General features: G+C 41.5%; 1 protein-coding gene across 1 annotated transcript; it reads left to right on the forward strand.

The window, feature by feature from the left end:
- The first annotated feature begins 2866 nt into the window (after nt 1–2866).
- znf281b (zinc finger protein 281b) lies at nt 2867–12972 on the forward strand. The gene is made up of 7 exons (XM_078290729.1): nt 2867–2983; nt 5434–5967; nt 6216–6329; nt 6562–6685; nt 8201–8284; nt 9372–9490; nt 10137–12972. The coding sequence occupies exons 2-7, from the start codon at nt 5506–5508 to the stop codon at nt 11772–11774; spliced, it is 2541 nt and encodes an 846-aa protein (XP_078146855.1). The 5' UTR covers nt 2867–2983; nt 5434–5505; the 3' UTR covers nt 11775–12972.
- Nucleotides 12973–15322: the final 2350 nt, after the last annotated feature.

Below are 15322 nucleotides of genomic sequence, written 5' to 3' on the forward strand. Positions count from 1 at the left end.
CACCATCATCCCCTACAAATGCTCACCTCCCCATCTTTGGTCTGTAGTGTTCTCTATATTGTAACACACACATACACACACACACACACAGTTCTCATGAAACATCCTCCAATACCCCTTAATTCTCAAACATCAATTTCAGTTTTCACCTCGTTGCTCCTTGTTCACGAAGAGGTTTGTAGGATGAACCGTGTTCCTGAGTTGCTTTACCACATTTGAGACAACACCAGTGATACCACCACAAAGGTCATTTGTTTTTCTAATGTCATAAAATTCACTGAGGAACTTAGACAAATAAGTTCTAGTCATGTTGACAAGTGTTTATTAGTTGAATCCACTACCTAACAAATTGCATTCCAGTGTTATTTATTCTTTAGTTAGTAAGGAGATTTTCAGTCATTCATATATCAAAAACTATTTACACATTCACTCAATACATGCTGGGAAGTACAAGCTAACAAAGTTTTGTATTCAATTGTTATATGATCAGTTTAGTGAGCGCATCAACTCATAATTTTAAGTCATAAGTAATGAACTCATGATTATATGTCATGAAGCTGATAAGTAGCAATTATAAGTTGAAACTGACAAACACACAGGTGCTGAGTTAATCATTAAAGATCAGTTGATTTCACTAAATTGCACTATTGAGTTTTTACAGTGTGTGGATCCTTAAGGTTCTAGACTCTGTGCCCAGTAAAAGATGTTAGCATGCTCTGAATCCCTCTGCACACCCTTGACTATAGACTGCAGGAAAAACCCAAACACCATTCTAGATCTTCTTTGAGCCTTTGCTAATCTTTAGTATCCCTACATGAAACTCCATCCATGTAAAAAGCAAGTAAGCAAAATAACCAGTTCTACCCGGCCACGGCTATGCAGTCTCTACAGTTAAAAGGAAAGATCGCTCTCATCACACTGAACCCCTCACACCCCCACAACAATCTTCCATTACACTATTTCCGCAGCTCCAGTGGCAACGTTTCATCACCACTGCAATAAAAATCTGAACAGGACATAAGAGTTAGTCTCCACTTTCTGTATGGTTTGTGTGTATGTTATGCGTTTTCAAATGGGAAGGTTTGTGAAGGTGAACACTTCTCTCTGAAAGCTAGAAGTAGAGGGAGCAAATACTTGAGTCAGTGGCGTCATTCAGACACAGATACAGCCTTGAAGTGTCGTGCTCCGCTGCAGGATGCATATGTTTGACATTTTTTGCATCCAGATAACCTTTGAATTATGTTCTGGCGTAGTTGTATTTCTGGTGTACATTGATCACCATAAAACCATTCAGGATTTTCATCATGGACGCTTTTTTCTGAGTAATAATTAATTTTCTGTCCAACTGCATGTCAGTACATCAAACCTATTTGTATGACATTAGGAGATATGTTTGATTCATGGTTTAACTTTGAATAGAACAATCAAAAAGCTGGATTAGTCGTGTTTTGATCAACCTACAAACATGGCAAAGATGAGACGGTTTTGTCTCTTAATATCATTAAGAGACTTACACATGTTTTAATATGTTGTTATCTGGTCTCAGTTGATTCCAAATTGTGCATCACATTACCCATGTTAGTTTTATGAATTGTTAGTTGTTGCTGTTGTGAGTGGGACAAACTCATCTTGTTGCTGGCTAAGGCAAATAGAGTATAAGGTATAGATAATTGCATGTTTCAAAGATGCTCTTGTGGGGCTGTGGTGTAGCATTGATGGTACAATTCTTTTAAAAAATAATATATTTATCAAATAGACCCAAAGAAGTTGCAAAGTATGCCTTTGGAAATACTTGGACCACTTATGAACTATATGTTTAAGTCCCTCTTGTGAGTCTAAGCTTTGGGTATTGTTTGGATTGTATCGATTCCAATTCCATTCTGCTTATTCATTAACTCCATGATCATTTCTCCATACAAATTTGTGAAATACCAGCAATTTTTGAAAGAAATGAAACATTTCCTTTAAATTCAATATACTGTAGATTACATTTATGAGAAGTAGGTCTAAAAACCTGTTGACTGTTTCATCACGTTCAATGAGAATTCTGCTTTGTTTTAATGCTTTAAAATCAGGGCATGCAGGAGTGATGGTTCTCCTGGTTGTCTACAAAAAAACCAGTCCAAAACAAAAAACAAAACAAAACAAAACTGTAGATTCAGACATAGTATTGTAGTTGTGTCTCCATCAAACTCTCTAAATATGCCAGTAGTTGAATGTTTTGTAATAAATAGGAATAAATAACCATTTATCTGTAGTAGCCTACCTACCTAATGGCTGTTGGCTGATAACCGAGAAGATAGTCATCCGTCTTTAAATCAGAACATTTGAGGATTTAATTCCAAAAGATACACCATTTGACAAAAAAGTGACACCTCTTACAAAATGATTAATTTAACATAAATTATTATGACCATTAAAACAAAATATGTAGCCTGCTTTTGAAAGATATTAGGTAACAAGGTTGGTTAACAAAATGTGTTAAGAGGCAGCATCCTCTATATTTTATAGTTGCTGAATGATGGCTTTCAGGTAATGACTTCTTTATTTATTTTTTTATAAAAGGCACATATATAGTGCCTTTGACAATGAAGTCGATACGTCTTTGTCTGTTATTGTTCGTACCTGAAGGGGCCCACACAGAATGATGGGACAGCGGGCCCATAATGACAAATTGTATCCTGTTGACTGATCTCAGCTGCTGTTCAACTGTATGACTGTTGTCTGAACACGTAACTGTGCTGATATTTGTTCACTGGAGGGCCATTGACTGCTCTTAGTGTCTGGTCAGGCTCTCACAAACTTCAGCAGCCCTCGCCTGTCTCCTCTCACGACCCGTCCGCTAGACCCATAATTCCCCGCGCCAGGACAAGATGGAAGAAAGCAGCGACCGCCGGAGAACAATGTTTTGGCAATAAAACCCCAAAGCGGCGAATAAGGAGAGAATATACGCACGTTTTAAACCAACTGCGGCCATGTGTAGGTAAGTGGGAAATCAAAGCGACCTTTATTCGTGATTAATCTTTGGGTTTTGTCGAGATTTACGCGATTGAATTGTCAAGCAAAACGCTCGGCGCAAACGGGAGATGCACTGAAAGCCAGCATCATTGTTTCTGTTGCATGGGCCGTAATGCGGGTTTTCAGTTGGAGCAGCTAGCAGCTAGCTAGCTCGTGGCAGCTTGATTGTTATAAACACAACTGGCTCTTAGAGTCCAGCTTTATTTAGCTCAGGCATGGAATCTGAAGTCCACATGTACCGCAAACGTCGAGGAATGTATTGCTAGCTAAATGTAGTGGTAAGTGCTATCCGGCTATAATTATAGCTAGCTATCAATAAATAGAGCGCCAGCGTTGCTTGCAGACAGATTTGATTTCACGAGCCTCATCAAAGCTTGGGAATTGGAGAATGGGTAATTCGTGCCATTGACTTCAAAGCAAGCTTGTTTATACATTCAGCTTATCCGCGGTTATTATTAAGCCTATGTCTGATTGACTTATGATGTTTTTATTTTTGAAGGTTCCTTCCCTCATTATCGCTGTTTAAATAGTGAAAAAGCAGGCTTTTATAACATCAAATTAAGATCCCATGTTAGCGTTAGCTAGCTCGGTAGCAACACTAGGTTAACAGGCTGAGACGTTACAATAGTTTGCTCGTAACAGATCTCATATTGCGAATTATTTAATAATAACATACAGTATTTCTGACCACATAATTGTAAATACTGACATGATTTTATTTGAATGACCAATTGTGGCTTGCAGGATAGCTAAAACAGCCTAGTCGATTGTTTTGATTGAGGTCTTGAAGATACATTGATTGTGTCTCATTGTGGCTAGCCGGCTAGCTAACTATGCTAACTAGCTGGCTAACTACTATGCATCACAAAAGCTCATCCGCTTTCTGCAGAATTCAATGTCGCGTAGCCAAATGGTCGGCTGGAGTCCAGACTAAACAATAAATTCTCACTCCAGCCATTCTGCTTTGGTCGTTTCGATACACGTTGTGATTAGATATCCGATCGCGCCTGCCAAAAAGGAGCGAAATTCCTCGTTAGTTTTGACCTCAATATCGTTTGTTTTAGGCAAGTGTATTGAACCGGTTAATTTGCCAATATTGCAACCAGTGCCCCAGCCTTTTCATTCATGTGAGGTTACTAGCCAAATATGGCAAGTGTTGTTGTCCAACATGATTCTGTAAAACAAGAAATGACCACCCAACGTGCAAAAACAATAGGAATTTTGTTTATAACAGTGGTTACCATAGCAGAACAGATCATTTTTTGGCTACAATCCAAGTTGCATGTGATACAAAATGTCGCACGTAGACTAACACGTGATGTGGATGAAACATTTCAAAGGCATCTTTTTTTTTTGTTGTTCTCATATTGAACAAAAGGCACAAAACATTTCGAATTAGTTTTTAACTCATAAGGCATACTGTTAAACTGATTGACTCATTGTATTTTGATGGGGTACACACCTTCACAATTGTACTTTCCAAGTCTGTAGAGCTGTATGCAGATCACATAATTGTTATTTACTAATACACAGGATTGGATATAGAGATCATACGTCTAATGTTTGTTCATCTTAAAAAGAATTGTGTTTAGTCGACTTAGATTAGATGAAAGTTTAATGATCCCTGTGGGAATTCTGGGTTCTTGCACACACAGGCTGTTATTGCTGTCCTGACCTTTTTGATTTGGGTTTGAACTCAGTCCAGCGTAGTTGCTGGCTCTAGTCCAATGTTTACGACATACAGGTTGTTGGAGAGGTTAATCTTTGGCATAGCTTACCTAAGTTGTTTCTTTAATCTTTGGTGAGCTGGTGAGATAAAGACTTGGAGTGGCCATTAATGGCTTTGATTTTCCTTGACATGAACAGTGTTTCCTGTGTCTCCATAGTGTCTCTCTCATTCTTAAATTTAAAGACCTGATACAATAGCCACTAAATGTTTTAACTATTTTATGTATATTTTTTGCCTTTCCGTGTTAAGTATTTTTTATGTGCACTGCAGTATTTCACAAAATTAGATGTAATCAATAGGCTTGTATACTATGGGCTTCTCAAAATGAAATTGTTAGCTAAATATATTTTGAGTGAAGTATTCACCAAGGTTTCCAGTAACTGACAACTTTGCACCTGGTGTTCCAGTTAGGTAAAGCCCAATAAATCCTATCAAGTCATTAATGGGTGACTGAGAGGAAATGTCGAGAGCACAGTAATAGTTTGCTATGAAGGCTATGTAGGTGTGACCAGCTAAATGTTCCTCATTGAAAACACTTCTTACCGGATGGATCATTCTGGTGTTCACCTCACCCAAGCTATCGTTGAGAACAAAATGTGCCCTATTTGAACTTGTAGCTTAATTTCTTCCTTTTCTGTATTTAACATTACTTAACTTGGCATTTCTGTCTCTGCCTTCTCCTACAGGAAATCCTCCTCCTGCATTCCTTTCTAGTTTTCTTGCCCTCCTTCCCCCCTGCACAAACCAAGACTACCACCATGAGTATTATCCAAGACAAACTAGGCAACGAGTTTCTGCGCAACGGTGGCATGGACCCCAACTTTGCACCAGGCATGCTCATGTTCAGCCACCTGCCGCCCGTCACCAGCTTCACACGGCTGGCCTCCCAGTCCGTTATGGGCGAGCTGTCCCAGGAGATGATCCTGAAGAAAGAACGCGACTCACCTCCTGAACACCATGGCGCCAGTGGCGCCAACACAGGGGGCTTCCTTCACGGCATGGGCATCAAGCAGGAGCGGCTAAGCGAGTTGGACTACCGCATGCCCCTCTATGGTGGGGGCGGAGGAGGTGGAGGAGCAGGAGTGAACTGTGCCGGAGGGGGCGCGGGGAAGAGTGGCACTGACATGCTGGAGATGACCTTCGGCAACCACCAGCACAACCACCAGAATATGCTCCTGCATGATCTCAGCCTCAGCAACGTTCGGTCCCTCGGAGAACCGGTGGGGGTGGTTCTTAATATCTTAACATGCCTCAAAAGTGCTTGTGTCTGTTTTGCTGACTCTATGCCAAATTGCCAAGACATTTTAGCGATTGCCTTTTTCCCCCTTGGTGCGTAGGTAGTTATTGTCTAGTTGTATGGAGAATCTGCTCACCCTTTGCAGGCTTTTATGCACTCTTAGAATAGACATTGCTGCCTTTATCTGCCCCCTTTAGCCGGTGGTAGACTTATTCTGTTTTTTGTCCTCAGATGCCTGGAAGACCGGGTAAAGAGCCAAAAGAGTCCTCAGGTAGAAGAGGGCGGAGGAGCAACGGGGACGGGCAGGGAGGCAAAGCCCGCAGGAAACGCAGCGATGCAGCAAAGGTCAAACCTTTATCTTTTTTTTTTTTACCCCATCTCAACCATTTACACCAGTAAATTCTCTCATACTTTAAGTTTCATGTGGTTTCTAGCTGGTAAATATTGGCATATGACACATTACACTTACATTTTGTGGCTGTGGCACATTGATTAGTTTGAATTGCTGTAGTGATGTGGAAGTGTTGGCAATTGTTTGGACAAATTTTGACCTCTTGTACTTTTTTTCCCCTTCTAGGCCATGATGCTGGATGCAGATGGTTCCTGCATGTCTCCCAACTCAAAACCACATATCTGTGAGCACTGCAACGCTGCCTTCCGCAGCTCCTACCACTTGCGCAGACACGTGCTCATCCACACAGGTGAGAGACTCTCAGTGCTTCAAAGATTTCCCCTTAGCAGTACAAGCTAACAGAGCATTGTGTCAAGTTTTACCAAATGCACCATACTGGACATACAGGGGTGAGGCTGCTACCAGTCTTTTTGTTGCACAGCTCTAAGCTGATCAGAGTTTTTTTGCCCAAAAATTCTTGTATTGGTGTAAGATCCATGCAGAACAGCACCTGCTTCCTTCTGCTATATTGCACACGTCCAGCAGCAGACCATAATGCAGCTGACAAATCAATATTGCAATCAAAGTATCATTATGTTGACGATTCCTGTTGTAACGTTGGTGAAATATGTAGCCTTAGACACACTTTTAGGGAATCTGAATGTGCAAGTGGGTATAAAGCTACTGAGGGGGAAAAAGAATAACATCAGTTGATTTTCCACCATTGAACAAAATTTCTTCCAGAAGAGATTCAGAATGAATTTCAAACATTGAATAAAGACCGTATTACTCACTACCATTTACTGCTGTTAGTTTCCCTTCCACTCCATGAGTGACTGGGACTTTATGTAAAACCAGACAATTGCTAAAGCTAGGGATGAGTCAATGATGACTCACATATTTCAGGATGTGTTAGTCATTCTCTTTGCTGGGAATTCCTCACTTTACTCTTTGAACTTCAACTCATAAATGCTTTAACTCATTCCCTTGATTTGTCTGTATTTCTCATAATAAGCTTAACTTCCATCTGTTAAATAGCTGTTGTAACACTTTACAATGGCCTTATTCCATTGTGTTAATCTGTGTATTTAATCTATGGAAAAGTACACAATATTACTGTGTAGGTACTTGATGAAAATCTCCCTAATACATAATGTACTTACAACAGTTGTTACACTGCTGTACATACATTGTGTATTTCATGTATATTTCATCAAGTAGGCCTACCTACACAGTAATATTGTGTACTTACAATACTTTTCCATAGGTTAATACACAGGTTAATACACAGGTTCATACACTGGAATTAGGCCATTGTAAAATGTTATCATAGCTGTCTCTGTTATCCCATTTGAATCCCTAAAACAAAAGAGTACTTTTACAGTCGGCTACCGTGCATCACACATAGCTGTAAATATATGACAGTTGATCAAAAACCTAAAGCATAAGTATATGATAAGTTATACATATTTTCAAAAGCACAGTGTGGCTTATAGTGGCCTTTTCCAAATTGAGTTTTTTTCCCTGTGTATATTTTTAACAGGAACAATTAGTTATAATTTTTTCAGCCAATGGGTCACTCTCTGTGATATCCCAAGATATATACAATGCAATATCACAGGTTTGGTTAAACATAAGCATTAATAAATAGTCACTCTGTGAGGAGTAGACCGTTAAGCCTTTGGGTCCCATAGGACGTAATTAAATTTTTTTTTTCATGCACTTGGTTTTTGATCAAATGTCGCAGGTTCATTGAACACACTTATACGATAGGCTGAGCATTAATTAACGTGGTGAGCGGATGGTTGTACTGTTGATCGCACAGGTGAGAGGCCTTTCCGGTGCAGTCAGTGTAACATGAGCTTCATTCAGAAGTACCTGCTGCAGCGGCATGAGAAGATCCACAGTGGTGAGTTCCTGTTCTTTAAGATATAAAGGCCTTCATTCCATGAACAAGATGCAGTGTTTCCTTGTTGTGTAATTAATAACGGTTCAAGATCTTTTGGCATGATGTCTGTGAAATGAAAGTTTACAAGTCTATGCATGCCACACTTTGTTTGCGAAGTATTGACAGTTAGGTTCAGACGACGTTTAAACTAGCCTCAAAGGGATGCTAAATGGTCTTTATTTGGATGTGCCATTACTAGCATCCCAAAGACGTGTACAACTTACCAAACGCTTCATTTTGTTGCCGTTTTCCAAACTGTTGCTCCGTGGTGGCTCAAACTTTCACCCTTTTCTCCTAGGCCACAGTGTCCTGTTAACTGTTCCATCAAAGTTGCAATAAAGTGTTTAGTTTTCCCAAAACGCAGCTTTCGGGAGCTGGGAGCTAAACCTCCAGACTCCAGTCACTCCCACACACACAGCACACACAGCCTGTCACAATAAAAGTAATTCGGCACTCTACGAAAACATCTGAGAGAAGGGGTGCGCATGATACTATGCGGTTCTGGATGACACTGAAGTTTATATTTTGTGTAAAACACTTTATCTTGTTTTTCCAAAAGAAATTGTGTTTTTCATGGTAAAAACATTTTCAAAATGATATTGTCAACTATTATTATCATTATCATTAGTATTACTATCATAATTAACAGTATTAAGATTATTATTATGAAGACACCTTTTTAAAATGTCACACATACTGATCATTTCAAAAAAATATTTGCCTGGGACCAAGGCCAAGCAGATTCCACAGGAAAGAGATATCCAGAATTTTGGGAAAAAACAAACCAAAATAAAACAACCACTCACAAAATAAAGTAAATTTAAGCATTTAAAGTAAAGCACGAGATAGGTTATTATTAAAATGATGAGTTACTTTAAGACCTTTGCTTACAACATGTTTTTGAATCTAGAATGATGCCTTTTTTCACTATATTAAACATATAGCATTTTGGAATTAAACCCTTCACTTGCCATCAGTGTCAGTTTACTGAAGCTTTGTTGGAGCCACGTTTGCCTCAACACTGTCACCACTGTCCTGTCTTTTGCAGGGGAGAAGCCTTTTAGCTGTGACCAGTGTAACATGCGCTTCATCCAGAAGTACCATATGGAGCGGCACAAAAGGACACACAGTGGCGAGAAGCCATATCGCTGCGATACCTGCCAACAAGTACGCAAATAGCTTACCACTGTTTTTACTTTTACCTTTTGGGTTCCTACTTCTAATTTTCTTCTTTTAGCACTTTGAGAATGCTTTTAATGAATAGTGCTTTATAAATAAAATGCATTATCATTATTAGGACTAGTGTGTCATTCCTTGCTTCTCACAATAAAGCCAGTCTAAATCTAGTATAAAGTTCTGTCCGGACAGGATTAGTTTTGCAGGAGGAGGTCAGGTAATGTACTTTTTCACTGGTGTAATTCAGATATTTTTAGTCCATCACAAACAGAGTTGTTTGTGATTATTACAGAATGTGCACATCCCCATGGGAGTAATGCATACAGACAAAAAAACCTACTGTATTTCAGCAAACTCCCACATCCTTTGACTATTCTAGTGCCATCTGAAGCAATAGTCTTCATTTCTCTCTTTGAGGGCACAGGGCCTCTGCGTGTTTATTTGTGTGTTTTGTTTAAAATGTTTTCAAATTACAATTATTAGATAATGTGTTGTAGAAATGCATAACGGTTACAAATCCACACCAAGGCACAGGACCTTTTTTTAACTAATTCTGTCCATCGAGCACAAGCAAACAAACATTTAATTTCTCTTTCTTCATCTGTCATCTTTCTCCCCTCTCTCCATTGTCTTTCAGTTTTTCTCAAGAACAGACCGGTTACTGAAGCACAAGCGGACTTGTGGAGAAGCCATAAAGAAGGGCCTGGACCCCAACATGCTGGAGCTCAGCGAGGCGGAGCTAGGCCAGGGCAGCTATTCACTCACTCAGGGAAACGCTACCACCTCGGGACGTAAGAGGGCCAAGTCCAAAAACGGCGAGGGCGGCGAGCGTAAGAGGAAGAAGAATGCCTCGGCGGCAGCGGCCTCGTCTTCTGGGGAGATGGCCCGTGAACTGGGTCTGCAGGACTTCAGCATGGAGCACCCCTCAGGCTCTGGCCCCATGCAGGGACGTACTCCCAAATTGGTCTTCAAAAAGGCTGGCCGCAAGGGTCTAGACAAGGGCCTCCTCTCGCTGGAAGACGGTGCCGAGTCCTCCGCTTCCCTCCACGGACAGAAGCTGTTGTCCCAGAAACCTGGCTCAATGGATCATGTGGGGGGTTCAGGTCTGGATAACATGGGGCTGCTCCATGGAGCTGGGGGCACCAAGCAGGGGCCCACCACCAGCAGCAACTACGACGACGCAATGCAGTTTGTGAAAAAGCGGCGCTACCTCCATGCGGCAAACAGTGACTACGGAGCCAGCTCACTGCACATGGCACCCCAGGGCAGTAGTGTAATCCAGGGCTCCCTGGGGCCCGAGCCCACACTGGCCATGCTGGACTCCTCGCCACTGGAACTCAAACACGACAAGTCGGGCATCCCAGACGAGGTGCTGCAGAGCCTGCTGGACCATTACAGCCACAAGGCAGAAGGGACACACCACCACGACGTGACTTTCGACCTGTCAGACCACCCGCACCATGTGGACCTGCAGCCGGCCGCCCCTGTCACCCCCGAGCTGGAGGACGACTCGCCCAACGGCGGCGATAAGACAGTAGTGATGAGTGAGTACTCCAAGTTCCTTCTACAGGCCCTGGAGCGTACCAGCCACAGTGGACCCTTCCCCAGCCTGGGCCCCAGCGGTCCCTTCCCACTCCTGTCCAGCAGCTCCAGTCCCACAGGGCCCCTGTTTTCCGACAAGCACGTCTACACCACGTCCACGCTGGAGTGCGGCTACCCACCTGCCGTCTCCTCCCCGCTGCCCATTGTCGCCCCCTCATCAACCTCCTCGTCCTCCTCCTCCAAGTCCCACTACGGCATGCTGGTCGGCTCTCCCTCCCAGGCGGGCTACCACCTCAGCTTGGAACCTACCAGCCACCAGCAGCTTACTCCATCTCAGGAGCTGACCGAGCAGTTGGAGAAGCAGCACTCCCCCGGCGCCTTCAACCTACCTCCCCAGGACCTGACTGCCCCGGCAGAGGGCCCCAAGGGGCAGCAGGCCAAGGCCGGAGGGAGCGCCGCGCCCACCAACGGCTCCAGCTACCCAGACCTGTCCCCGCTGAACCCCCCCAAGGAAGCCACGTACCAGATCGAGAACTTCGCCCAGGCCTTTGGCTCCCAGTTCAAGTCGGGGCGCCGAACCCCTCTGAGCTACGGCAGCGATCCCGGGGCAGAGGTCGACCACCGAATACGGACTCCAGTGTCAGAATTCTCAGGGTATACCAGTTTGTTAGCTGACGTCAGTGAGCCAGTGAGTACAGGATCAAAAACCCCGACAAGCCAAAGTTTCAGATAAGGGTCAAACGAGGTGAACCCAGTTGGGGGCTGTTCTGTTACTGTCCTTGCTGTCCCTATACCCATCTTAATTTTGTTCTTGTAGCGAAGTCAATTTTTTTTAAAAAACACTGCCATTAAATGTTGATACAAAAACTACCAGGGAGGGTCTTCCATGGCCTCAAATGCAATTTTTTAAATATTCTCTTTTTTATTATGTATTTAGTCGCTTAATTTTTGTTTAGAGTAGTGGGTATGATATGAACGTAAACCGTAGTTTTAAACGTAATTTAAAACATTTAGAGGGTAGCTATGAACTTGCTTGATTGTTTCTTTTTCTTTCTCTGAACCCTTGTGTTTTACCAATCATCATACCATTGTAAAGTAATAATGAATAATGTTGATAATTTCAATAATAATAATGTTTGTGGCAGGGAAAGGCCCAGAATTCAAATGGCAAAAAAGTATATATTGTCTGTTACAAGAAACGTATTAACTCAGGAAATAGGCAAAATTGTGTAATAAGACTTTGTATTATGAGATGCAATTAGCACACTTTTTACAGGTGTACTTTGAGACTACAAAGCTTTCATTTTTTTTACTCATCAGAACAACAAAATACAATACATGATCGTCCCGTTTGGTTTCTACTGCGTTTAGCTTTGTCGAGATTATGGTACTGTTGTGTCAATGTGAAGACATCCACTGACATTTATAAAGGGCCACACGTGTACATGAGGTAGTATGGATTCTTGTGGATTTTAACCCATGGTGCGCTCACAGCATGTTCTGAACAGAAGGGGACGTTTAAACCGAATGACTGTTGTTTTGTCAGTATACAGTGTCAGTTGATGAAGCCTGCCTAACCATGCACTCCCTCTGTTTGCGCCCACCAGCGGCCCGTACAAGAGACGTAGCCGAGACAAAATTCTACCCAAAAGTCGAACTTCACGCTGAAAGGCCACTGCACATAGGCATCGTGGCTCTCTGTCTCCGAATGCAATGGACACCAGTCCTTCTTGATGTAGTAATCTCTTCATCATACTGTTGCCGACTTTTTTTTTCTTCACCACTTCTCAACTCCTTGCTGTTCCGTTTTTTGTCAATGGAATCAAACAAGCACTTTTTTTAACAAATCATTGGAAACGACAACAACCCATTCAAATTGCATATGTGATAAACGTGATTATTATGATGATGATTATTAATATTATTTTAAGAGGAGAAAACTGTGAAAGGGGTTTGGGAGGGAGGGCGGAGGGAGGGAGAGTGGGCTGGATTATTGTTTCATGGGGTTAGATAGAGGTTGACTAGGCATGACCATGGGCATTTAGATGTATTTTGTTGCTTTTTTTTTTTTTTTTTTTCAACAGTAGAAGGGAGAGGGGGCAGGGGGATATTTTTTATTTTTTTGACGGTTTGTCGGGTGATATTGTAAAAAGATGATTTGCCATAATTTTGTTATACAATATTCTGAGAGTACCTCTTTGTATTTAAGTTGTTTTGTGAGAGGGGCTAATATGCTGGAACCCATATGTTTTTAACCCCACGGGTGTGTTGGATGCGTACCCAAACCCTTTTATTTATTCTCAACTAGCCACAACAGAACTTGGTAGCAGATATTTTTGGCAAGTAATCACCGGACCTACACCCCCACCCCCTCTCTTTTTTTTTTATTATTTTTTTTTTTATTTTTGAAAACCCCACAGTTTTAGTAATTGCAAAGAAACTGGCTTCAGTGATACAGCCTCAAAAGTTATGGTATAACCCCCCCCCCTTGCCCAAAATGCAGTCCTGCACTCACAAGAATAAACAATGGCCTTCTTTGTCTTCTGTGGCTAAAGCCATTCTATCCCGGCAGCCAGGGTTGATATTTAATTTAGTTCATTTCCTGTGAGCCGTACCCCCCCCTTCCCTTTCCTATGTCTGTGAGCTCCACAGCCAAGAGACTTTGAAGCTGCTCAGATCGCAGGGAACAAAGACTGACTGACCGGCCACTTCACTCGAAACACACACTATGCTTTTAAAGGAGAGGAGAAAAAAAAAAAAGGGTGAGAGACGGAGATGAAAAAAAAGACAATAGGATTGACCTAAATATACCTCATATCACTAAAGCGTAAGAAAGCAGGGACACGCGTTTCATGTATGTAGTGGAAATATTTGTAGTATAGATTCGACATATTGTATAATCATTTAACACCGCCTGTGTTTACAATTATAGAGAGCAATTGACTCGTCGAAATGCAAATGTATTATCTTATTTCTTATTTTTTGTCTGTAAAAGCATTCACGCCAAGCAGTGTTGCATTCTAGATGCCTCATAGAACGTTCATTTTTCTCATGTTGTTATATCCCTTATTTTTGTTACTTGCCATAATGTGTTTTGATATGATCTCTAGAAGGATATTGTTTACAAAAATGTACAAAAACACTAAAAATGTGTGTTCTCAATTTTTTTTTGAGTTTCCTCCAATATGCATGATATGACATTTTTGTATGGCTTTTTTCTGACCGTCACCTCAACACCAAATTTTGTAGCAGAAGCCTCCCCATCCCCTTGTCTTATTTGTTCTAGCCCCCCCATGTGATATGATTTCCAGGGCTGTACCTGTTATCGAGATGATAAACGGATTAGAGAAGCCAATAAAAACTTTTTGTTACAAAAAAGTACTTGGGTTTGTTTTTTATTGTCTTTCAAAAACATAATTTAATTCACTTAACTCTGCATGTAATTAGAATTAAATGAGTACAAATCTGATACCAAATACCATGTACAGCATGTCAGATATCAAAGCAAAGTCATTTTATTTCTTTACACATAGGATGTTAGATCTCTGACCCCCAAATATGTCTGCTCAGGAAAAAGTAATACATCAGTATGCAGTATTGGTCAATACTAATTTAGTACTAGGAAATCAGCAGTGAAAATATGGTATCGGTGTATCTCTATACTTTTGAATAATCACATTTGGCTATGCTCAGTTGATTTCTCCCTGTTGATCTTTGACCCAGTAACTGCAGCTCTTCAGCTATTTTCTGACATCCTGAGCATCCCGCCCCGCCAGGTGGCTTTGAAGGTCTCTCCCTCACTTCCCGCTCCCACAGTCTACCTAACATGCTCAAATTGTCAGCAGCATACGTTAACATAGCCCCACAATTGTTTATATTCTGTTGTGTTGCTTTTGCTGTTCTATTATTTTTATTTCTATCGTTTTTATTGCTTATTTTATATTCTATTTGTGTGCCAATATTGGATTTTCCTATTGCTTTTGCTGCTGCAACGACCTAATTTCTCCACGGGGTTCAGTAAAGCTTCATCTTATCTCACACACTGAACAGAGTGAGTATGATGAGGTGATGTTATTCATTGGCTGCACAGTCGACCATATGCATAAAGCTTGTCAGCTCGTTGGATCAATATCAGTCCAACCTCCCAGCGCAGCCCACATTTCAAGGTGCCGCCAGCAGCTTTGCATCTGACATGTTCTGAACTACAACTGCAATGTGACTTACATTGTGGGACTGACGGATCCTTTATCTCGGAGGCTTACGTGCTTTATGCGCATGGTT

Source organism: Centroberyx gerrardi, chromosome 20 (assembly GCF_048128805.1).
Source record: "Centroberyx gerrardi isolate f3 chromosome 20, fCenGer3.hap1.cur.20231027, whole genome shotgun sequence".
Classification (NCBI taxonomy): Eukaryota; Metazoa; Chordata; class Actinopteri; order Beryciformes; family Berycidae; genus Centroberyx; species Centroberyx gerrardi.